This window comes from Mesocricetus auratus, unplaced genomic scaffold (assembly GCF_017639785.1).
Source record: "Mesocricetus auratus isolate SY011 unplaced genomic scaffold, BCM_Maur_2.0 Super-Scaffold_100009, whole genome shotgun sequence".
Classification (NCBI taxonomy): Eukaryota; Metazoa; Chordata; class Mammalia; order Rodentia; family Cricetidae; genus Mesocricetus; species Mesocricetus auratus.
The window spans coordinates 38,569,632-38,596,423 of NW_024429193.1; the positions used below are offsets into that span (position 1 = coordinate 38,569,632).

At 35.8% G+C, this 26,792-nt stretch overlaps 1 protein-coding gene across 1 annotated transcript in view; it reads right to left on the bottom strand.

Annotated features, from left to right (window-relative positions):
* Window positions 1-26,792, bottom strand: part of Dpyd (dihydropyrimidine dehydrogenase) — an 819,213-nt gene that overhangs the window by 130,209 nt on the left and 662,212 nt on the right. The window contains exon 19 of the mRNA XM_040751969.1: window positions 17,287-17,429. Coding sequence (XP_040607903.1) covers window positions 17,287-17,429 — 143 coding nt within the window. The remainder of the gene's footprint in view (window positions 1-17,286; window positions 17,430-26,792) is intronic.

Sequence of the window (26,792 nt, forward strand, 5' to 3'; positions counted from 1 at the left end):
TTTCCTATTGAGCAATCTTGCCAGACCCTGTTACATTCTCTTATTGAGTAAATTGTGTATTATTCATTCAGGTATTTCAGGGAATTATCATCAAGTTCAGGTGTCAGCATGACAGGTAATAGCAACTAGAGTCAGTAAAGCCTTGAAGAGGCCAGTTCAACCTAGGAGACCACTGCTAATCTTAAGGCTTAGACTGCAGCTTGTGAACAAACAGTGGTCTATTTGATCCATAAAATACACTATCCAGATAAAACAATGAAGACTGTCACAGAAAGTTGTTGTCTTTTTAAATTGTCAATTGTATGACCATAAAGAACTTCTGCTACCTCCTCTTTATGACATCTATTTATTTCCTTGTCCCAATGAATTGCTAGAGCTTAAAAGTAAAGAACAAAGAGAAAAAAAGGCAAAGGAATGCCATTCCTCATGAAACCATCATTGCCCATTTTAGATCCTTTTCTAAAATCACAATGCCCCATCTTTCTCATGTCTCTTCTGATTAATAGCTAGAGAGGGAGCTCAGTAGTCATGCTGGTCCTTTAAGAAAATCTACTCCTGAAGTGTTACAGATAATGTCTCATGGGAATCTAGGTACAAACCATGATCCTTTTTCTATGTTTAAGTCATTGCTTCCTAATCTCTTTTGGTTACAAGTACTGAGGCTCCATCTCAATCTTCCAATAGCAAATCATATTTTACTTGGTAACACCCATCTTCCTCAACTTTGAAACCTCATTAAAGGCATGAATTAAACCTAGGTTATGGTATGGCCAAAATATCATTATGACACTGGATGCCATTTCAATTTCCCTTTGTAACCACCCGCACTTTGACGAATGTATTATTCAACTATTTGTGAATCATAAGTTTTTCTCTATTTCTGAAGTTCTTTGCTTCTATGAAAATAGTAGGGACATACTTTGTTTAGTTGAGGTAAAGATATATAAAAGTAGGTCCCCCAAAACATGAGACAGAGATTGCTTATACTGTTAGATTAGTGACACACAAGTATTAAGTTATTTATCATGGCGACTATTCAAATAGGGTTTTGATTTCCACAAATACAAAAGCAGTTAGTATTTTGAACTGGGTTGCTCTTTGTCCAGTGTCTTAGGGTATGAATTGGCCTTTCACCAGAAGATAAAATCTGGAAGGATGGGCAAGTTAACCCCCCCCTCAGAAGGTTGAAAACCAGGTAGAAAAGAAAAAGATGTGGCAGAAAAATTTCCTCCCAGTTTTCCCATGATGGCTGTCCTAAGATGTTGTACTCAATTGACTGTGTCTTTTTAAACAAAGAGGCAGGCTTATCTCAGCTATATATTATCTATATACAAACCTATTTCCCTCTCTCAGTTCTACATTTTCTTACATCTTATACTGTAGGTATTATTACCAATAAAAACAATTACACTTTATCCTCTCCTTAGGCTCTGTGCTGTGTGAAAATAAGCTGACATATGGCAGTGCAAAGTTAGAATAGAGGACTGTAAATTTTAGTTTAAAGTTCCACATCCATGTATAAGATTACCTATGGATAATGATGATGGTGCTGCTGCTGCCGCCTGACATCTGATACCAGTCGCCTTATTTTATTCCATGTTTTGTCTGCCAAGCTTTACATATGACCATACTTAAGCATGTCATCCTTAATATGAGACATTACTATTTCCACATTAAAACAAAATTAAGTAGAAAAATATTTTCATGTATAATGAGCCCATTTTCATACAGCTGATGAGTAGCAGAGCTCAAATATAAATCCAAGCAATCTGATGCCTCTTCATTTGTGTTGAAGTTTCCATGGGTAAGGGAGAGTGCTCAGAGCTTCCTGTTGCTATTTGGCAATTTCAGTACTGTTATCACTATGTGAGTAACTGACTCTGGAATGAACAACATGAATCTTTGCAAGCCAGTTTATGAGCAGATCATGTGTCTAGACAGCAGAGATCTACTCTCTCAGGAATATATGGCATCAGCTTTGACCTCCCAGGCCATTAAGCTTGTATGTTCGAGATGGAGCATTTCAAAATACTCTAAGATGAATCAGTGTCTCTTTTATCTGTAGAAAACTCCTTTTCTCCCATAACTGAAGGTTATGTTTCATTTGGTATTTGATTCAAGGCATTTTAATTTTGCAATGCATGATTTTATCCACCACCACCCAGTTCCTCGCACATCTGTTCTGCACACAAAAGGGCATGTTTGTGCACAGGCTCATTATGTACCATCATTGACTACTTAGGGATAAAAATACAAAGGTTCCCACTTTATGTGATCTATATACTTATGACTGAAAATGATCTATATTTTTTCCTTCCATGGCCCTATTTAAAATAATGACTACAGACTCTTTAAATAGAAGGTCTTTTGTGTCGATGGACATCAGATCACCTGTGGTGATGGCAAATTAATGCTCTCCTGGTAATGCATTAACTGTACATATTGATCTACAAAGGAATAATTGGGACTCCCAATAAGTAAATTTTATTTCCTTGAGTTTTTTAGGGGATGATGTATGCATGTGTGTGTTTGTTCTTACTACTTTTTTCACAATGCATTTTTCTTTCACATTTAACTTTCTCTGTTTTTAACATCCCAGAGTGAGATCATTTCTAACTTGTAATTAGAAGCCACAAAAATTCATATCTTGGTTTGAAAAGGCATTTTAGAAATCTGCTGAACTCTTACTTGACGTGTAAGCCTCATATATCATGCATAGATTCATATCTCTAGACTGCTATGCTTTTGAATAACTGTATTTTACTTAGATATAATAAAAATCACTTGGTCCTTTATACAAACTTGCAGTTTTTTGAGAAACCTGCATCCAAACATTTGAAAGTTTCCTTTAAAAGCATGCCATCTTGGGAACTTGTGTTATATGATCTCTCTTCTAAGAATGAACTTTAAACACATGTAAAAAACAGTTTATTTTAGAAGCAAAAAGCTAGGTATGGGAGAAGAAGATGTAAATATCTCATAGGGTGAATATCTATTCGTATCCTCCTGGAATACTACTAACCGGTCATATTCCTATTTCCTTATTATGTGTCAAAGGTTTGTTTTAAAATGTGTGTGTGTGTACATGCCACAGCACACATGTGAGCACCAAAGTACAATTTGCCACAGTTGGCCCTTTCCTTCCACTGTGGGGGTTCTAGGACTATAGTCTTTAAGCTTAGCAACAGGTACCTTTATTCCCAAAGCCTAGAACTTTATTACCAGCACTTGAATCAAAAATTCAATTTCTAATTATCCTTCTATGTGTTCAAGAGCTTGTATTTACAGGTAGAGCCTGATTTCATGCCTAGTGTAGACTAAGGTTATAAGATCATATGGATAAGCCCAGCCTCTGAACTATGGGTTGGAAATCAATGAAAACAAAGATAGCAATTACCTTAACTCCCTTATTAGAACCCTTAAATTTATACATTTTCTGATTTCTGTAAGAGATATAAGCCATTATTGTGATTTCCAGTGAAAGTCTTTAAGCACTGTTTTTAGGCTTACAAGACGTTTCGTATTTTTCTATTATTTCTGTTTCTATCTGGAGGCACAGTTAATACTGTAAAATAAAACCTGTTGCCAAATTATTTGATTTTTTATTCCTTGGTAAATAATTATCATCAGCACCAAGAAAACCTTTAATAAATGTCAGCTGCATGACTATAATTGAAGGAGTCTGGTTCTCTCTCTCTCTCTCTCTCTCTCTCTCTCTCTCTCTCTCTCTCTGTGTGTGTGTGTGTGTGTTTCTCTATGAGTTTATAATTAATTAGAGGCAGAAACAATCAGAGTTGATATTCATTTTACAACTAAACTGAAAGCTGGACCAGAGTGCTGAAGACTCTCTGACACGCCAGTCATTGCTGGATAATGAGAGGTTTGGTGGGACCAGGTGGCTGGAACTTGAGAAAGACATTCATGGAACAAGGATTCTAAAGCGCAACTTGTTATTTAACATATTAAGTCCATTTTCCCTTCTAACATCCATGAGAAAGATACTCTAACTTCTGCTTTATAGACGAATAAACTAAGGTTTGTAGGTAAACTAACAATAACAAGCCAGGATTTATCCAGATAATAAATAGTGAGGCCAGACATTAAGTAAAGAGAGTGAAACTCGAAACTCCTGTCTTCTTTGCAATGAATATGTATGCAGCCACACCATAACACTTAACAATGGCACACAAACATTTTGAAGGGGCTGAAAGGCTGTGATGAACTGAAATATTGAAGATTGTTAGAGACGATGTACCTTTATATAAGTACATCCAGATGGGGAACTTTGAGAATATTATTTCACAAGATGAAAAGCAAAAGCAAAACATCAATTCATGTGTTAGACAGTGACATGGAGGCAAAGGGGCACAGAAGCTGAACGGTCCAACTTCAATTTTATTTCAGGAACTACAGCTCTTACCAGTGCTTATAAAGCACATGTCAGAGCTTGGGTGTATTTGATATGGTTTTTGGTTTCATGATATAGTTGATCTGTGATCTAGTGGCATTTCAACTGTAGCTCTTTCTCCTCTCTTCTGCATTACTTTTCAACCTTCAGATATATTCGAGGTTCAGAATCTGCAAATGTCTACTAAATAAATCAACACTCATATTTTTCTAATCTAGTAAGGAAGGAGAATCTGCCAGTGCTGTCGCAAAGCCATGGTGTCAGAAGACAGGTAGCAGTTTACTTACAGGAAAGAAAGGAAGAAGAGACAGGAGAGAAGAAAACATGAATTAAATCATGAGATAATGCATCAAAAATGATAGCTGGACTTTTCAGAAGGCAATTGCATAGGGCTTCATTTGTTGTGACTACCTTGTGGACATGGTGACCATACATGAGCCTTACTGTAAACAGAATCACAAAAATGGGCATAAGTACATCTAGATAAAGGACTAGAGGCTTAGTTTGTGATAATTGCAAATAATAACTGCTGCTCCTATATGTAAAAGACACATTTTAAAGTCACCATTTAACCACAAATTGTGAAAACACCAACGTGCTTTAGCTGCATTAGGATAAAAAGAGAGAACATGAAGAAAAGTGGCTATAACCCATGGGCTTCATTTGTACAATGAGCTAATGATTAGGGATCACTCAAAAATGTAATTAAGAAAAGTAATAAGGGATTACATCAGCATATAGAGAGAATGGCGGGCTACAAATTGAATGTCGTGATCAGAAACTCTTATGAAGGCAAGCATTCAGGAGGAGCCAACTGTGAAATACATTCTTGTGATATATTTCATTTCAGTTGCAAGAGCAATACTTAGATCTATTCTGATCTAAAACCTTGGGGGAAATTTTTAAATATATTAGGCACATGATAAAACGGCGTGCTTCAGGAAAGGAATCTGTATTGCTCTGTTTGGGGATGAATATTTAATAATGTTTTTCTTTGTATTGAATATAGATGATGATGTTTTATCATTAGCATAACACATACTTGAGATGTGTTTCCTCTATAAGTAAAGGATTTGTGTTAACAAACACACATTTTTTTGCGGGCAGACTCCCTTGGGGGCAGTCTAGAAATATTTACAAGCAGCTAATCAAAGGTAAAGATAGCTGATAATAGGCTTGGAAGAAAGAAGAATTAAAATCTTAAAGAATAAAAAACCAGTAATTAAAAATGAATAATATATAGGGCATAGGGAAGAGAGATTAATAACACTAAAAATATTTGAAAGAAAGCCATAGGGAAACATTCTTATATAAGTTCATTTAAAAAAAGCATATACAATATATGTGTATATGGCATACATACATGTACTCATGCCACACAGAGTATAAGAATCTCAAGAGCCATGCACTGCCTAACAAAATCCAGGTGTCACACATGGGAAACCTCACCTCTAGTTGTTATTTGAAGAAATATATGTCTTCCAACACAATATAGGCTGTTGCCTTTACTCCTGGTTGCCTTTCAACACTGGAAGGTTAAGCCTGTATTGCTGAAGACACAGCACATTTCAGAATCAGAATTTGGAAGAATCAAACTGGAACTGATTAAAAAGCCTCCTTTCTAAAGACTGACTCTCACAGCACCACAAGGTGCTATACAAGAGGCTAAGGGAATGGACCAATTGGTAGTTGTACCCAGATGTAAAACCTATGACTCATTAACAATGCCTGGCTAGAAATACAGCTACATAGCACAAAAGTGGAATTTTATCTTGGGGATAACTAACAGTTGTCTAATTTGACTCATGGGCTACCCAAGGAGAGGCTGTTCAGGCCTAGCACTAGAAACCTAGCCAACTACCTATGCCAAACCCTGGAGGAAAATATGGTACTTCCATTTTCTTATACCAGTGTAACTTCTAAATGAACTGAACACCCGTCCTTACACTCACCAAAGAAGCTCTTTTTTCTAACAAATAAAGATCATTAGAGACCCAAAACTTGTCAAAATGCAGAGAAAAAGGGATCCAACTCCTATTGATACATCTGCGATACAGTTCGTACTCCTAGGGCTTAGGGGAAACCGTAGAAGAGGGAGCAGAGCCAGAGGACCAAAACGCTTGTTGCTAGACAGTGTCCCCTAGATGTGAGAGAGAAAAACATCCATGGAATCTCAACAGTGGTTTCCTGAACAAGGCTGGTTTAATGACAACCCTAGTTGATATGCTAATGAAGACAGAGGAAATTCCACAAGATCCCAACTCTAAATGAAGAGCTACAGGCTGCCAGAGGCTGCTGAGAGGAGAAACAGTTGAGCTCCTATATAGATTGTCCAATCTCAAGTGGTCAGTACTGAATGGGTGATCATATGAGCAACATAAAATAAACTCAGGTTGTATGTATGTACACACACACACACACACACACACATGTATAATACGTGTAGAATAATAAAGAATAACAGGTCTCTAACTTGGGATAGAGGAGAGACAATGAAGGAGTTGGGGAGAAGAGAGGCAGAAATGATTTAGATGTGGTGTTTGTGCATGAAGTTTTCAAAATTAACAAGACATCATGCAAGTACAAAGCTAAATGCTTCACTGAGAAGTTGGTCCTTGTCTCTTTCTTTGAGTGTGCCTACTTCAGAAGAGTGTCCTTAGATGTTGGTACTGCTCAGAATGATGTCCTAAGATGCCTTTGAGTTTCTTTACCCAAGGCATTTTCTACCCTGACAGCAAAAAGAGACTGGAATTTTTAGCTCAATTCAAAAACCAAGTCAGTTGTCTTTAGGATAATTTATAGGTTACTAAATTAATTCTTAAAGTGCAAAATTGGGTAGTGATAATATTCAACAAATTGCTTTCCCCATCAATGCCTATCTCTCATAACCATTTGGATGGATACATCATGATAAAACTGTTAAAACATATTAGTGGCCAGTCCCAGCTCATTTCACGCGAGACTAGTAAACTGGAAATAGAGAAAAGCAACACAGAAAATACAGTGTGGGATATGAGAACCTAAACACCAGTGATATATTTTTAACCTTTAGTGTAGAATACAAAATAATTGTTCAGAACTTTGGTCAAACACTGAGAAATGAACAAACTTGCAGTAGATAGTGATTTGTATGTATAATACAAAAAGGGTTAGATAACATAAAGCCCTGGGGTTGGGGTCAATAAGAAAGTTAGCCAAATGACATTTATAAGACAACAGCCATCGAAATTACATGTCACTGTATCTGCTGGCACTGCAGCTAACTCACTATTATTTTCTAATCTAAAATAGTCATCTTGTGACAATATTATTTTTCTATAGTAAAACTGTCTTCCAAAAATATTAGATTTAATTTCCATTAATTTCCATTGACTCTAGATGCTAATCCTTCTGTCAAGTGGAGAATATGCAGTCACTTGAAGGCCCAGTGGGTTTCCATTTAATTTCTTCCCTTTGCTTATAAACAACATTTGTTGCCCTGGAATCAAGATGCTTTTTAAGAATTACAGCCTCTTGAAAACAGCCTTCCATTAAAGTCATTTAAAATAATGTAATAATTGACATGGTAATTAGAACTTCATTGAATGGGATACTAAGACCATATTTTTCTTATATATTATTGGAAGAATATATAGCTTCTGTCTTTTAAGTATCTACTTTCATATTATTCTTTAAATTGTAAATTAAATACTCATTAAAGCTAGACAATAGGAAAGTGTATAATGGATATTAAAATGTGCCTGTCTTCACCAATTATATGAAATAGTTCTGATGCTATTTAAAAATGCCTTCGGTCCCAACAATTCTTCATCTGTTACACTCTGGCTTTAAAGGGAATGACCATAGAAGAAAATATACAGAATCATTGAATAAATACTTTGTGTGTATCAAATGAAAATTTGGAATATTATGTGTCATGATTTTTAAATAACCCAGTGTTACCCATTGGCAAAGTCTGGGTGCTTAACTCTCCATGTACATTTTGGGCAAGAAAAAGCCACACTGTCGCTACCTCTGTGGAAACAGAAGTATCATCCTGCTCCAATTAATCTTTTCTTCTGTACATTTAATAAAATAAAATACATTTTTAGCCACAATAAAAGATCAAATTTAGCTTAACATAGCTGCATTACAGTGACTGTAATTACTATTAAAATTTGATTAAGTTATCTGAGTCCAGTGAACAACTGTCCTGTGATGATCTTTTTGCAGAGTGACTGGCCATCAAGCTCTATTGTTGTACTGTATTTCAGGATTTCTATTAACTTCAGTGAAAACCCCATGCACACAAAGATAGGATGCAAAAATGATCCACCCCAACTCACTGAAGACACAGGTCACCATAGTATGCAAAAACCTGATGATTTCCTTCCAACCTGAGTGAAGGTTCTTACAAGACTGAACTATAATGCCAATATCATTAAATTGAATTTCATAAGTTCAAAATCAGTCTGTAGAAAAGAGGTACTCATCTTTTCTATAACTTATATCTATGTGCAATAGAGAATAGTGTGAATTTTATGAAGATTCTTATCGTTTAATGCAGCAGAAGGCTGAACTTAGGTTGAAATACAAAGCCCTGAGTAACACTTTAGCAAAAATTACAGATCAGTATTTAAATTGGAGGAAGGGGATCTAGAACTCATGAAGAAGGCATAATCCCTGACTCACAACAAAAAAAAATCAAGAAAATCCAGGCTAGGGAGAGGGCTTGGGCAGCAAAGTGCTTGCTGCAAAGCATGAAAACATGACTGCTTTTGGTTCACAAGCACCAAGTTAAAATATCAGAGGAGGTGATCTATGACCCCAGTGTTGAACAGGAGATCCCTGGAACATTAGAGCATGCTGGTCAGCTTGTCTAGGCAATCTGTGAACTATATGTTCAGTGAGAGACTATCAAAAATAGAGTGGACAGAGGATTGAAGACCCTAACAAATTCCTGGTTCTACATATGTACTAGCAAACACAGCAGAGATAAAAATGTAGATGAAAGATGATAGATATATACATATACCCATACATGGATACATAAATACATAGATTATGATGATGATAGATGATAGAATGAATTACAAAAGAAAAGTCAACATTAACGTATTAAGACACTCTTTGCAAACTTATATAAAGAAGAATTAACTTTATTGTGTTGTTCACAAACAATTGATTGGTAACAGAAGCAAGCTTCATAACTGTTATATAGTACACTAAAGAAATTGCAAAGAATTTGAGAATATAATTTAACATAGGGGTATTTATAAATTTTAGTACCTGGAACTTACTGATAATTTTCATCTAGCCTCTTAATAGCTCTTATTTGCATATTTTAATGAATGGCTGTCAACTAAGATGAAAACAACCCAGAGATTTCAGAGGCACTGGAATTCACTGTAACAAATTAGAAGTCAGTTGAGTTGACTGACAAAATATGAGTGGCTATCTAGGAACATAAACCCAGAAAAGATTTTGAAACTTATTTCTAGGACAGAGTACTATAAGGGGTTCCATTATAGTAGTGATTTTCACTCCAAAGTTTTCCAAGAGAAACAACCTGTCACACTCAGTGTGTTTCCTAACTACATTCTCAGATTTTTAAAGTTTACAATATATTGCTATTAATTACTATTATTTTAACCTATGAGAGTAACCCAAGCTCATTTACAGTTAATAACAGTATTACTAACTATAATTCTTACCTCCATTTTAGATCTTCATCCCATATATACGTAATTTCATCTTCTAGAAACTATAGCTCCCTTCACTTCACCTCTGTCGTCACTCTTTCATAATCCCCCATGTATGTATGTCTTTTATTTTTCTAGATTCTACATACAGTGAATATCAGGAAGCAGCTTGATTTGTGTGTAGCTTAGTAAAGTTAGTAATGATCCTTAGGGTGATCCATGTTGTAAAATGTGAGGCTGAATAGTCTTCTAATTCATATGTGCACACTCACACACACACACACACACAGAGAGAGAGAGAGAGAGAGAGAGACAGATACAGAGACAGAGAGACAGAGAGACATAGAGAGAGAGCCCACAGTTTCATTCATGAGATGATGGTCACTTTGGTTGCTCAAACAAAAATGTATATATCTATGCAAGGTAATACCTTAATTTATTTGGGGTTTGGGTATATCTTGATATAGAGGTTACAGGATTCTAAGGAAGTATTGTTTTTAAGGTTTATGAGAAACAACCATGTTGTTTTCTACAATGGTTGTGCACTTTTACACTCCCAATAGTGTGTAAACATCTCCATTTCTCTGTATTCTCATGAACTCTTACTATCTTTGTTATCTTTAACATCTAGTAGCAGCTATTTCAATAGTTACAAAGGCACATCTTAGCAAGGATTTGAGTTTTCCTGGTTATTTCCTATGTGGATACCTGTAGACAAAAGTTTTTGCCCCGCCTGCTTCCAAAGTCCTTTAGCCTCAAATAACTACATGGAGACTTACATAAATATCAATTATAAATCGTTTGGTCTATTGCCCAGGATTTTTGTTGGCTAGCTCTCTCTTAGTTATTAACCTGTTTCTATTCATCTGTGTATCTCCAAGTGGTCTTGGCTTATGGGAGAATGCCTGGGCATTCCCAGTAGCTACATGGTGTCTCCCTGGTGACTCACTCTCTTTGTTCCTTTTCCCAGTCTTCTAGTCTGGTAGCCTCGCCTATACTTGCTGCCTGGCTACATCCTGTCATCCATTGGATGAAACAGCTTTATTCATCAACCAATAAGAGAAATATATTCACAGCATACAAAAGAACATCCCCCTTCTTTGGGAAATATCTATTTAGGCTTTTTCCCAATTTAAAGTAGGGTTTTTTCCCTCTCCCTGTTTTCTTTCCATTCCTCTTTCTCTCCCTTAACTTTTTTTCAACTTTTCCTGTAGAGTTGCATAAACTTACATTTTTGGGGGTATTTATTCCTTAGAAGATATATAGCTTGAAAATATTTCCCCAAGACAAAGGCAGGCTTTTCTTTCTGTGTATCTATGTGCTATACATAGGTATATACGGTTGTATGTATTCATGTATGTGTATGAATATGGACACTGGAAATCAACATCAAGGGATTTTTATCAATTCACTTCCACCTAATAGTTTTTGAGAAAACATCCCCAGTCAACTTGGAGCTTGCACGTTCAGCTAGGTTTGCTGGACACCAAGGTTTAGGTAGTAAATTTGGCACTTGAGACCCAAATTAAGGTCCTTATGATTGCATAGCAAGCATTTTATCTACTCACGGAGATGCCCCATGACTCACTCATAGGCAGCATTTTCATGTGTTGTTTGCTTCTTTTGATAAGGAAAAACATTATATTAGGACTCATTTTCATTTGTTTATTTTTGTTTTTGTTACCTATTTTTTCCTGTCCTGTTATAATACTAGCCACAGCCAACATTGTTTCAGGAGATTCCCTTTGTTCCTGTCTAGGAATTTTATAGTTTCATATCTTATGTTTCTTGAGTTCAATTTGTTTTTGTGTGTATGGTACATTGTATATGTTACTGGATCAACAATTCTATGTGACATATATTGGTTAAAAGGGACAGAATATTCTGTCACATTTACTTAGCAGAGGAAAGAAATTTATCTTTTTGGTTTTGAAATGGAAATACTTTCCCAAAATTGTGTGTCTTAATTTTCAAGCACATGAATACAGCTTGAGTAAACTTCTTTCTTGTCAATCTATACTTCACCTTTGAATAGAAATAATTAGAAAGGCAGATTTGATAAACATAGAATCAGAGAAGGGGACTGAGTTGGGGAACAAGAGCCAACAAGCAGAGACAATCAGAGAAATGGGAATGTAATAAGGGAGAGAGGTGAAGGTCTCAAAAAGATTGAAGTGACCTGCTAGAGAGAATTTTATGGAGAATTAAAAAAGGAAAAAGATAACTAAAATCAGATTCTGACTAGTGCTGAAGGCCAGGCTGACATTAAACACTGTGAACTTGGACTAAATCCAATTGGCAGAGTTGCTTGAGTTTCTCTAGTAATATTCAGCAGTTAAGAAATATAGAAAATGAAAGGTTATATTAACCCAGGATTAGGGAGCAGAGTGGAGTGGAATTCAGTTACAGTGGAAGAGAGGCAAAAATATTATACAGCTCCAACCACACTGAAATACCCTGCCCAATTTCAAATTCATTTGTTCAATTTATGACCATCTAGAGAATATTTTAATACTGATTTTTCCCTCAAATTTTAGCTAAACTTTTTGAAACATATTTTCTGACTGGTAATCTGATTTCAACTAATGATAAGATTGATACATAAATCTATAATGTTCTTCCACTAAAGTACTATGGGTAGAACTTCATATATTTAACAAAATTATCGGGACCCAATGTTCTAGAGAGGTTTGTGAACATCATGTACGCCATTCTTTGCCACAGCTGAAGGGCAAGAGTTTTGTTATGTTTGATTCTGTGAACCATTCTACTTATGATCAGAGTTTTGCTAAAGACAGTAAAGAACTTAAGCACAGTTAACACAAAATGTTTCTGGTCTACATTACATAGACCATACATATGTAGGTGGACCAATGCTATGGCATGGCCTGGTGTGAAGAGGCACAGGGAGCCCATGAGAATCCCTCTCCAGGAAAGCTAAGCCAACAGGGCATGAATCTGTGAGTTATTCTGTGTAGAAAGGAGTTGAAAAGGCACCTTGTAGGGGAGTAGACCAAAGCCATGGCAACCATGTGCTGAGGAAAAACTCAAGAGCAAGAAAAAGGACCCAGATACAGACAGAAAAAGAGTGGACAGAAATTCACATTCTTGAGGCCAAATATACAGCTATGTTCAAAATATCTGATTTCTTCTGGTTTCTTTTTGAAGAATCTGCTGCATGGTCTTTTCTTTCTGATTATCCAAAGTACAATTCTTTTAAAATTGAATTACACTGAGTGTGTATGTATGTGTGCATTCACATGCATGCCACAATATGTGTGGAGGTCAGAGAACAATTTGTGGAGGTTGGTTCTCTTCTTTCTCTATGGGGGTCCCAGGGACTGAACTCAAGATGTGAAGCTTGGCACTAAATCTTGACCACAGGAAACCATCTTGCCAACACAGCCCTCTTTCAATATTCTTTTCATGTTATATTTTATCAACTACTCTTTTAGTTAAGGTCTGCTGGTAATTAATTTGCTTCATTTTCCCTCAGTTGAGAGAGATTTATCTTGATTTCATACCTGAATAAATAGAATCTTCCAGTATTAAAAAAATATGTTGGTACTTCCTTTGAGGCTGCATGGTTTCTGGTGAGAAACCAGCTGTTCTCACAGTTACTTCTCAGAGATTTGGTGTCATTTTCTTCCGGCTTCTTTGAAACTTCGTTATTTATAGAGTTTTCAGAAGTTTGAGTAAAACAGGTTTACTGATAGATTTCTATAGTGATACATTGTTTGTAATCTAACAAAATTTCCCTGAAGATCAGAATGCAGAGCTAAGCCACTGGTTAACCACTCACCTAGTTAGTCATAGAGGACAGACAGGGTGGCCACCCCCTTTAATCCCAGCACAGGGGAGACAGAGGTAGATGGATCTCTGTGAGTTCAAGACCACACTGGGCTACATGACAGTGAATCAGTCTAAAAGAGAAACAGAGCTCATGCTTTTAATCCCAGAACTAGAGAGAATGTAAGGCAGAGACTTAGTGTAATCTCAGAGAACAATCTGAGAATTTGTGGAGCCATGATTACCCTTGCAGTCTGAGGTAGAGGTAAGAGTTAGTGGCTAGCTGTTTTGCTTTTCTGATCTTCAGCTTGAACTCAAATATATATTTCTGGGTTTTTATTATTCCTGCTACAGATTTTGTTTTACCTTTCCTATTCAGGGTTCCATTAAGTTGTGGAACCTGTAAGATTAAACTATTGCAAAATAAAACAAAAAAATCTTCATCTTGGCTTTCTTATATGTCATCTTTGGGATTCAGTGTTGTATTAGTTTAGTTTTTGTGATATCTGTCAGCTCTAGGGCTATGTCCCTTTTTCCAGATTTTTAAATATTTTCTCCATCACTACTGGTTTTTTTCTTCCTCTCTCTCCATTGTGCTAATGAGCACATGAGTCAGGGCTTCCTTTATAATTCTAATGAACAGGGTTGCTTTAAGTCCCAAAGCTTCCATTGCGTTTTCTCATTCTTTTGTTTTTAATTTGTTAAAATTTTTTTCATATAACTTTTTATTATATTATTTTTCCCCTCCAACTCTTTGCAGATCTTCCCTACCCATCCAGTTTCATGTTCTTTCAAAAAACACCCTCTGAAATAAACAACACACAACTTAATATTTTTTTAAAAAGCCAAACTAAAGCAAAAAGTACACAAGAATCATGGAGTCTATTTTGTGTTGGCCAACTATTCCCCAAAATGTTTCTGATTGCTAGTGATGCAATTTTATCTTTTCTATTTTGAAATCATTTTTAGGTAATTATAAAACCTATCACCTTGGCATTGATGTCTATCGGTTGTATTTTACCTCCCAGCCTTCTATCTTCCCAGTATCTTAACATTTGGAGTATTACATTGACATACTTTTCTCTCATTTTTGCTTTGTGATTTATTTTTTTTATCATTAGTTTTTCGAGATAGGGTTTGTCTGTGGCTTTGGAGGCTGTCCTGGAACTAGCTTTTGTAGACCAGACTGGTCTCAAACACATAGAGATCTGCCTGCCTCTGCTCCGAGTGCTGGGATTAAAGGCGTGTGCCACCACTACCTGGTGTTTTGTGATTTCCTTTGAGATAAGATTTCAGAATGTATCTAGCTTGGCTTCTATCTGAAGTCCTTCTTTCTCTGCCTTCTAAGTGCTATGATTACAGGGTAAGCTACAAAGCTAGGTTAAAATTTGTGTGTGCATGCACAAGATACTGGAGATGCAATTTGAGGCTTGCACATGCCAGGAAAGCACTGGGTCACTGAGTTACATCCCCATCCAATATGAGGAGGTACAACCTTCTTTGCACCTTCATTTATACACAGTCCCCTTTGACACCACTCCAGCAAGGGAAAGAGGGAATAGAGGTTCTGTCAGTCAGAACCCAGGTTCCCTCCCAGACATTCATGGATGCTCATGGGACACAGCTCCTTTTTCTGACTAGGGAAGGATGGATACTTTGGCACCAATTATGATTGTACTGGCAGGTCCTGGCCATAGTATAATACATAGGACTTCCTTTTCGATATTGTCCACTTTGGCTTTGCTGACACACAGAATGAAGAAAAGGCTCATTCCTAAAGGGAAGAGATGACAGTGTTGACTCCCCACTAGACATCTCTAACATAATATCATAGAGAGGAAGAAGACTATCTCATTAATCTTTAGTGAGAATCCCCTGATGGAGCTCACTCTTTGTCCCATGGAGATGTCGATATAATTTTGTCATGACTACTTTAAAACCTCATTCCCACATATCTGTCATCTTAGCATTGGTATCTGAGGAGCATGGAGGTCCAGGAACCACAAATATCCTATGCACAGATAGAGGTTTTTGCATGAATAGTTTTAAATATATTAAGTTTGACCAAAGCGAAAGAGGTACTATTATCTGTCAGTCTCCTGTCTATGGGGCTGCTTCGTTGGATAGAGAGAACAGCTTTTTCTATCTGCACCTGACACTTCAGCTTTCTGGCATCTTGTTCCATGAGTGGGATTCACAGACTAACCAGTCATGACATCACTTGTGTTTTGTTCCAGGGGTCTTGAAATTCCTTGTCAGCCTGCTTTCTGTGTGCTTTTCATGGTCTATTTATATTAGTGTCAAGCATAAGGGATCTATAGCTATGTTTAGTGAAGATTTGGGGGGCAAAATAAGTCTATTCCATTTTATTGGAAGAATTCCACCTTCATTTGTACTATGATATATTATACTTCCATACTCAACTTTAATACATAAGACAATGTTAATTGTAAACATAGAATTAGGAACATGAGCTATTTGCACCCTATCTTTTTGTCACTGAGTTTAAATGATATTAAATTTTGCTTTCTAATTGTCATTGATACTAGATGATAAAAATCATATAATGGGCAATCAGCTGAAATTCACAGTGCAGTATTTATGCAATATTTTTTCATTGTCGGGTTGTGTTAGACCTCAAATCTGTTTATGTGGCTCCTATGAGAAGTGCTGATTCTACAACGTTTTAACTTTAAATGCAAATGTTTAAATAATATGAGAACTGGGCATGGTAACACTGGCCTATATGTCAACACTCAACATCATGAGGATTGTGAGTTCAAGTTCAATCTAAGGAAAGAAGGAAAAATAAGATATAATGATGATACAAATTTTGTATTATCTATGTGGGCGCTGTTAGGAATCCCTCAGATTTTAGTATAAGAAGCTTAATAACAAATTTATATTTCGTAGCATGAAGGTTACAAAGCCAGTGACTCCTCTGGATGCCAGAAAGTTATTCCCATCAAGCTGTGGATTGGTCACATCTTTTGTTTCATTCATATATCCACAGAGATCCCACTTCACATAGATTTTCACATTGCAATTGTTTCTTGTCTGATAGTGTATTGTGTGCATCTAGTACTTGGTCTCATTTATTTTAGGACAGATGGGTGAATTAATATACTAGAAAAAGTGTTCACAAGTTCTATCTATTCAGTAGGAAAGGAAGTAAAGTCCAGTTTTTTTCAGACTCAGGAATAAAGGAAGGAAGGAAGGGAGGGAGGGAAGAAAGAAGGAAGGGAAGAAGGAAGGAATTAAGGAAGGAAGGAAAAGAAAAAGAAGAAAAATGGTTGCTACCACTCTGCTCATTTACTACCTCTTTCTTTGGAGGTTTCCAGAGCATGCATATCTATCATATGATTCACCTTGTATTGGAGAAATGAAAAGGAAAAGCACAAGCCCTACCTGGAGAACTGAAGCACCACTGTGAAGAAACTGAAGTCCACTTTCAGCTGAGTCAATTCCACCTGTGGCCAAAATAGGAAACCCAGGCAAAGCACGGGCAATGGCAGTCACAGCTCTCAAAGCAATAGGTCTGATGGCAGTTCCTGCACAAGACAAGGAATCTTGGTGGTTAGAATGTATGACACAGGTACACATTGTCTTATATTTACCATTATGCATTGGCAGCATTGTACTGGAATAATTTTCAATTTCTTTATCTGTTTTAAAGTGCTTTAACTTTTCAGTGAATGTGGTTTTAAGGGCAGTGATGCTATTATCAAATCTAGACAAGTTACAAAGTAGATATAACAAGCCTAGAACTCTTACATAAAACACATACAAATTATGGTTTGATATACAGCAATGTGTAAGATTGTATGGAGCACTCAAACATCTGTTCTAAAAAGAACCAGAGAAAAGAAAGCTTTGAAAAAGAGAGCAATCACGTACAGTTATGTAAATAGCCACACAACCCTGTTCCTTTTTCCAGAGTTCAAGGGAGTTGGTGTGAATATAGAGGCTGTAAAACCAAAGGACTGAAGAACTTACAGATTCTTTTTTTTTTTTTTTTGGTTTTACGAGACAGGGTTTCTATGTATTGTTTTGGAGGCTATCGGTCCAGCCTGGCCTCGAACTCACAGAGATCCGCCTGCCTCTGCCTTCCGAGTTCTGGGATTAAAGGCGTGCGCCACCACCGCCTGGCAGAACTTATAGATTCTATATTGCTTTCTGTTATGTATTTTGCACAGTTTGAAGATTCACGGTAAGCCTGATATAATTTTACCTGCTAGAAAATTTAAATGCAATTAGAATACACGTCTTCATATCCATATCCATATATGTACACATACAGATATACATATCCTAATTAATCAATTTTAGTACTATGTTAGTCTCTACCCTAACAGACATAAAAACTGCATGTAGACACTATAGTGACTTTAAACATGAACATATTGTACTGAAGCTACTTTAGAGGCTCAACTACATCCTAGAGTGAATTAGTATTTTTGAAATTGAGCACTATAATCTCATATTCTCAGTGATCACTCAAGTTAATGATGCATTCAAAGCATTTTCTGAATTAAAGATAGTTCTAATTATGAAATAATCTGACTTTGTCTGAAACTAGAGTCTACTAAACAACACAAATATGTGTCTGGCTCAGACTCCTATTATCATGCCCACCATCTCACGCCGAGCCACCAGTCTTGGCAACATGAACTTAGTGTGGAGGGTGGGCTGTTACTTCCAGGAAGCTCATAGAAAGTTCCTTGCAACCAGTGGCTTTTCATCTCAACAGGCTATATGCTATATGGTGATAGCAACACTAGTTAAGAAACGGCAAATCCATAGAAGCAGTAAAAATATCAGTGGTTGGAGAGAGGGGGCAAGGGAAAGGATGGATGAGGAGGCAGAGCTAGAATTAATTTAGAAGAGAGAAACCAATGACAGATACTATAATAACAAGTGCATATTGTTGCATATTAATCCAAGTTCATAGAACATAAAGCACTTAAGGTGAACCCTAGTATAAACTGTGGACTTTGGGTGATAATGACACCCTAATGTAAGATTCCTAGTTTTATAAGTTATACCACTCAGGTGAAAGATGCTGACATGTGTCTTTACACCTTCCTTTCAATTTTGTTGTGAGCTGAAAACTAATCTAGATATAAGTTCTTTTACAAATAAGTAGTTTTCTACTTAAGATGTTCATATCAAGTGAATGCTGGGAATTGAATCCCAGTCCTCTGGAAGAGCAGCCAGTGCTCTTAATGCCTTTCATATTAAACTAAATTTATGCTATTTAGTTGCTTCCTTATTATCATTAAAGGTGTGTATGGAGATGCCTATTTGTTTTTCTGTTACCCAAAAGCTTCCTAGATATTACGCAATACTGACACTTCAGGATTCCACAACTTATGTTCAGAACACAGTGTATTAAGTTAAACCAAAGAGGAACCAGACATCAGGATTTTACTTTTATGCCACAATATTTATTAATGTTTTTTTGTCTTTATATTTTAATAGGATAATATAGCAGGTAAACCATTGCATTCAGTAATATATGCTGTCAGTATAATAAAAATAAATCTAACTATGCATATAGATGAAAGGAAATCTGCAGCATAAATATTCAGATAGACACATAGATAACTGTGTAACATAACAGACTGTTCAATAAGTACTAAGTCAATGGGTTCTTGATATACATGTTACTTTGAACTAATAAAAAATATTGGGATTCTTTTTCTTCCCTTATTTAGTTTACCCAAGAGACTATAGGAAACTTGAACTAAGGAGATAAATAATTTATTTCTCACTTCACTGTTAGAAGACTATCATTAACACTAAGGGGTAAATTTCAAAGTGGTATTCAGGGATTTGTCAGCATATTCCAATTGCTATTAATGGACATCAAATGGCAAAATCCCAGGACACAGCTTTGAAAAATTTAACCAGTTATAGTTAAAGGGCAACATTATTACATGGGTGTTAAGAACACCAGCAAATTCTCATTGGCATTTGAAGATGTTCAATTAGGTCAATACGACATTTTCTTTTTCATGTTTTCCTTCCATTTCTAAAACTTTTCTAATGTGCATAATGAACATGAAAACCTTTCAAACTAATAAAGGTATCTTTTTTCTTTTTTTTAATTAAAAGGAATTATGTGCTCTGTGGAAATGTGAACCAAAGTTAAAGACACAGATCTTCCTGGAGTTGGGCAAGAATTAAGTCAGCTTTTATTTATATTATTATAAACTACATTTGATTAAAAAATAACTGATTCAGTAGTACATATAACCTCACTGTCTCAGTATTTTGTGGAAAATAGGTTTTGTAAAATGGGTTTTATCCACCAATAAGTTATAATGAAGAACCCTAGAGGAATATATAGGAAATAAGAGTGCTAAACTGTAAGACAAAATTTCCTTATAGTTTCAAGATGAGAAAAGTAAAGAGATGACAGATTCCAGACAAAAATTAAACTCAATATGAAGAATGTACATATATCCATAAAGAACAGAACTGCACATCTGTCAATTAAGATGAACAGAAACTTCCAGAACCCCAAACACTGAGAGAGTGACTTCTAAAACATTGCCACTATTATGGTTACTGCTTTTAGAACAAAGAGTAGGGAGAAGAAGTTAGACCATAGCTTGAGAGTTGTGAAGACATGCTTCCAGCCTGTGGAAAACAACAAGGTTTAAGTCAAGAAATTGAATTCCTATCTAACCTAAATCAACTAATAGGTAACACATAATTTAAATTAAGCTGTTATCTACAAAGGGCAGCCAGAGGAACCTGATGGAAAATCCAGTTACATCAAGCCATTTCTGTTTCAATTGTGTGAATTCTCCAACAAAGGTCAAGTCATTCTATGTCTCTGCATCTCGAAATAAACTGAAGGCTCAAATAAAGGGATGGAGGAAGGGAAGGGATAAGGAATGGAAGGAAGGAAGAAGGAAGGGCTGAAACAGAGCTTAGATTTGCAGTATTTGACCAAGTAAGTATTCTGCTGTGCACAAAAGTGACCTTTTGGAGTCATTGATGGGCTAGACTTAACTCCCTATATAATAAATAGGCTAATAATTATATTAAAACCTTCATGTAGTCATAAATTAAAGTGCAAGTCAGTGTGTTGAAGTTACAGATTTTTGATAAATAATTACAGAGCATTTTCAGATTGACTACATTTTAGAAAAACATTTTTATAATTGAAAGAATTTGAATTATGTTAATAAAGATTATTTCTTTTCAAAAGAGAGGTTTTTTTAGATACCATCTTAATATTATTCACTGTAGTACTATCTTTTGGTACACATAGAAGAACACATTAAAACTTATGCTTCTTACTTAATGTTCTTTTGTTCATCAATGTGCTCACAAAAATATTTTCAAACTTGTATGTATGTCTTCTTTTCCAATTTAAATTCAATTTTTATACACATGATATTCAAAATGGCAGCCTTTTTTATTTTAGTAGACTGTTTCAAATTATATAAGTTCCAGCACATATTGTGTGTTATCAGAAAACAAAAGCATCATTGTTTGCTAACATATATTTTATTAATATGAATTTTATGCAGAAATCAAATTGAGGATTAATTGCAGTCTGGAACAACACCAGTCAGACACTAGGGCCAACCCTTGAGGTTTAAACACTGACTATGCTATGTACAGCCTGAGAAATGTTGTTAAGACATCTTGCTGAACTTCAATTTTGGCACAAACAAAACAGTGAAAATTGCAATAATGTCATGGAATTGTGCTGTGGGTGAGTTAAGTGTATTTCAAGGCATATACTAAACACTGAAAGTTGAGAATATGATCTGCGAGTCTCTAAAGGACCATTAATTCCAGAGAGACTATTTGGTTAGTTCACTTTCATGCTGTCTTTTGTGTTGTTCTTTTGCATTTAGTGATATAAAAAAAGAAGACATAAGCAATGTGCCTACCTTGATAGACCTTTATACTCTCTGATATCCCGAGGGGACCAGACATGTCCTCTACCTTTTTTTCTTCTTCTTTTTTTTGTTTTTTGTTTTTTGTTTTTGTTTTTTTTTTACGAGACAGGGTTTCTCTGTATTGTTTTGGAGGCTGTCGGTCCAGCCCGGCCTCGAACTCACAGAGATCCACCTGCCTGTGCCTCCCGAGTGCTGGGACTAAAGGTGTGCGCCACCACCGCCCGGCTCCCTTTTCTTCTTTCTAACAGCTGTCTTTTACCAGTGTCATAATATTGATCAGACTACTTTTGACTCTAAACGTACAAACCTCAGAGTCCAACATCAGTACATTAAGAATTCTTTTACAAGAAAAGACCCAGGTACTAAACCAATATAAAACAATTGTTAATGATGTTAGAAGTAAAGTTTTTCTGGGGAAAAGGGAGGAGAGATTTACTTCGCATAACTGAATCATTGAAAGAGAAAGGGTTTTTTTTATATGGGAAAAATAGTGTGTAATGTGTGCTCTTTTGGGGTAACTGGAATTTTGAATAATTGAGTTTAATTCTGTTTGTCCCCCCCCCATCATTTGACTCCTAGGATAGTTATGAATACACAATTAATTGACAGAACTAAGTCCACATAAACTCCCTGATAATGGCTCAAAGCTGGCAATAAAACAGAAGCCAGGTTGTAACACTTGCTTGTGCTTAACAGCATATACAAAAGGAAAATCCATGTTTAATTTGCTTGCATTAATTAAAATATAATGAATAAAGTGGGTAACAAATTCATTAGGAATTGAATTTCGACTGTCTAATTGTTATAACACCCAGAAGGAAAAAAAAGTATGAGCAAATCAGGAATTTCAAAGATTTAAGAGTTGAAAGATTGAGTTTTATAAAATACATTTAAGTCAAGTAGCAGCAAATTTATGCTTCATGAAAACAAGTTGAAAATGTTAATGAAGCTAATATACTGATAAATATGTGCAGCACAACTATTTAAAAATACATCTTTACACATGGATTAAGATCCTCTGAGAAAATGAACATAATTCAACCAGAAACTGATGCACTAAAAGCATTGAGAGTTATATGCAGATATGAAATCAAAGGAGAGAAATGGGGAAAATCAAAAGCATACAAAACTATTGGTGCTATTTTAGTTTCTTTTCCCAAAGCCCAATGTTTTCTTATTAAAATGTTTTGATTTTCGTTACTACTAAAATATAGTTTTGTAGCTTTAATACCTTTGTAGCTGTGTGATAAGAAAATCCAATGTGTCCATATTCAATTAATATTCAACAACTCTACCTAAAATGTGCCAGGCATTTTATTTGAAGCAATAAAATTAATAATTCTCATTAAGGAACAGAACAGCCCCCTTCCTTTCTGAGAGTATCAGCTGCCATTTGTGGAAGGGGCTGGTACTTTCATTCCAGTAAATTCCACATGACAACCTCCTTGTATACTTTACCCTTACAAGTATGTGAATAGTGACACTGTCATGGAAATTGAAACTTATGCTAAATACTATGTGTGAAGTCAATTTAAAAAGGGATAGACTTGGAATGAAAGGCAAATCTTCATGATATGTAGGTACCCAGGCTTCCATGACTATTGAGAATTGAGTATAGCAACTATGAAGAAGGGCATCTTTATTGTAGTCTTGAAGAATGACAGAAACAGGACTGTGGAATACTGAGGGCAGGGCTGAATTCAAACCCAGAAACCATTAGTCTGAGCTCACTTGTTTGCAGAATCATGACTTGGAGCAAGCTCCTTAGTCTCCTTAAATATAAGCCTTCCCTATTTGGAATCAGGGAAACAGATACCAACAATATTAGAGCAATTAAGGGGCCTTAAGTGATACAGTTTATGGAAAACACATTGCCTTAGTTTGTAGAAACTAATACTATTGTCAATGCCAGAGAAAATTCATCATGAAGAAAATATTCAGCTATAAAAATACAGGGATAATGACTTAATATTAATGGGGGGGATTGGGAACCCTTGGGGAATCCATGCCAGCTCAAAACCCACAAAATTATGAATATTCTTATCTGAAGTCTCTCATTTAGATGTGAACTTTTGTGAGTAAATATTTATTTGTATTTCAAATGTAACTTGTAATATCTAAATACAAATATCTTTTTATCCACAAATTCCATTTTAAGGAGTCTATCACATTAGTATATAAATGCAAGAATGTTCTCCAAAGTATGTTTCTTTCCTTTCTTCCTTCTGTCCTTCCTTCTTTTCTCTCTCTTCCTTCCTTCCTCTGTCTTTCTTTCTTTCTGTTTCTCTTTTCCTCTTGTTTTTAAAAACAGAGAAAAATATATTAAATGTTCATGAGATATTATGTTAACTAATAAATTATATTTCATGTATGCTAGAATATTTAATAGTAAGAACCAAGCACTAGCAGCAGAAAAAATACATGTTCTTATTCCATTATTAGCTAAACTTCTGTAGGTGATGCTTGCATATTTTGAATTTTCAATCTTTGCTGCTGATACATATATTGTTTTATACATTGGATAAGAAGATATTTATTGTCTACTTCTGCAATGAAAAATGGCCATATTTATAAAGTTCCTATTTTTTCTGTAATATTAGATATTATCAAAACCCATACTAAGAGCATTTTATGTGTGTGATGGTCAATGTATTTATTCTCTGCATATTTAGAAAGGCGTACTTGGCTCCCCATCCACTCTTTAAAGTATGATTTGTAGGAAGTTTGAAACTGAGTGAACAGGATGAGAATCCTTTTTCTCCCTGTCCCTGTCCCTCTACACTATGAGAGACAATGTGTTCAACCATAGGTGGGAAATCCGTATTAAGTCCCATCTCTGAGGCTAAGGGAATATTGTTGAAGAGGGGGTGGAAAGAACGCAAGACTTAGAGGATTAGGAAATGCTGGACTCTGGATATGGCATGGCTGCTATACACATGAACACAAAGCAGCTGAGATTACTTGCAAAAGATCTATATAAGTTAAAGCTAGGTAAATATCCCAGAAAGAGAGTATTGAGTATACTGACACCCTGAGCTCCAACTCTCCAAGCAGTTGATGGCTGCTCAAAAAGAGTTATTTTTCCTTGGGGGGTGGTAACCATTGGTGGGTTGCCCATGTTCCAGTGGATAACCCATGCCCATGCCCATATGGGCAGCACAAATTAGATGCATTGGGTTATAAAAAAGAGCCATGAAGCTGGGAGAAAGATGTGCTGGGGTCATCAGGGAGAGTTGTAAGGAAGGAGTGGAGGGCATAAATGATAAATATATATTATATTGTAAATGTGGATGATTTTCAAAGAATTAAAACTAAAGAACTTTTAAAAATGAAAGCTAGCTAAGAAGAAAGGCTTATTGTGTGTTTTGTTGTTGATTTTGGCACTGACATCAATGCCCATGGCTCAGGATACACGATTGTTTCTATTATCCTATTCTTATCTTTAACAAGCTGAGAATCATGAATAAACTCAGCTAGGTTTGGACTTGCATATCTCTTGGAAATCTATTGTGATAAAACTGGTAGGATGGACTAGAAACACATTTTTAATTGGGAAAACATTAGGTATCTCCCAATTCAAGCCTTGAGGTTACTGTGTGTGTGGACATGGCAGTTGTAATAGCAGTTTTACATGCTTTGCAGAGTCCAAACAGATGGTCGTGATTAGGTTAACTTAGAAAAGAAAGAATATGGGCTTCTTATAGTAAGTAGACAGGATATAGCAAGCAGTCAGGAGCCTTTATTTTGAACATGTTCTAGCTGGCAATTTTCTTTGAACTTCGTATGTATTGCCCTGATAATGTCACTGTGAGGTGAGCATTTTTGAATCTATTTATACAGATACACAAAATGACAAAATGACAGCGAAGGCAGATAAATATCACGTGCTCAAGATCACTCTGTCAGAAAGAGTGGATCCTGTATTTGAATGCATGTGCAACTGAATCTCCCTGTACTCTGTTATTAAGTTCCATGTTATATTTATTCCTAATTTTAAGTGTCCAAATGCAAATTGAGTTACAGAAGGATGAGTTAATTTTTATAGCTAATAAAGATGTATTACCCAGGTATGATAAACCAAGGAAATTAGCAATGAATTAATTGTTGGATAGGAATTGAATTAGAGCTAGTGCAGTTCATAATTGCTATGAGAGTGACCATATGGCCCAGTTTTCCCAGGAGAGTACCTATTTATTATACCTATGCTGATTCATAATTGTCTGATGTAATTATGAATAGCATTCTCTTTCACCTGAGAAGTGTCTCAGTTGGGATGCTACATTGTATCATCACAGTAGCTAAAACAGCTGATAATTGCATCTAAGAAAAACAGGAAAATAGAAGTTACAGAAGACAAGTGAAATTTGACTTAAAATAAAAGCCATAGCCAGTGAGTATTTTGGAAACTCCTTACAGTGTGGAACCCTTGGCATGAAGGGTTCAAGGTCTTTGCAACTTTTGCCAGAAGAGAAAGCATAGCAACTACGAGGCGTCTTCTGTCTGTTCTATTTTTCACCTGTAGGTGGCCACCATAAGCTACACTTATTAAACAACTCATTAGTAGCATTTTTCAATACTGTCATCTTCAGATAATTAGCAATTTATTTAAATAACCAATTTCTGTAGAAATAATTGCTATGAAATGCCCTGAACCTACTTTTTATAAACTATAATAAAAGTGTTAAGATAATCCCTGACATTTGCAAATGCCATTAGTTCACCTTTCCTTTTGATAGTGCTATGGCATTATGTTTAAACAATTACCTGATAACACAGCAGTTTAATGAAACAGTACAGTAAGCACGTCTTCAGTATGGCCAGAGAGGACATGCAGATTTAAAAAGAAATCCAGTATGGAGACATGTTTACACAGAGGAAAAACATATCTGCAAGAATAAGAATCACTGAGATAAGTAGACCTTTTCTGTTTCTTGCTGGTTTTAGTTCACATGGTAGAAACTATAGCAAACATCCTTTCTTCAGAAATAC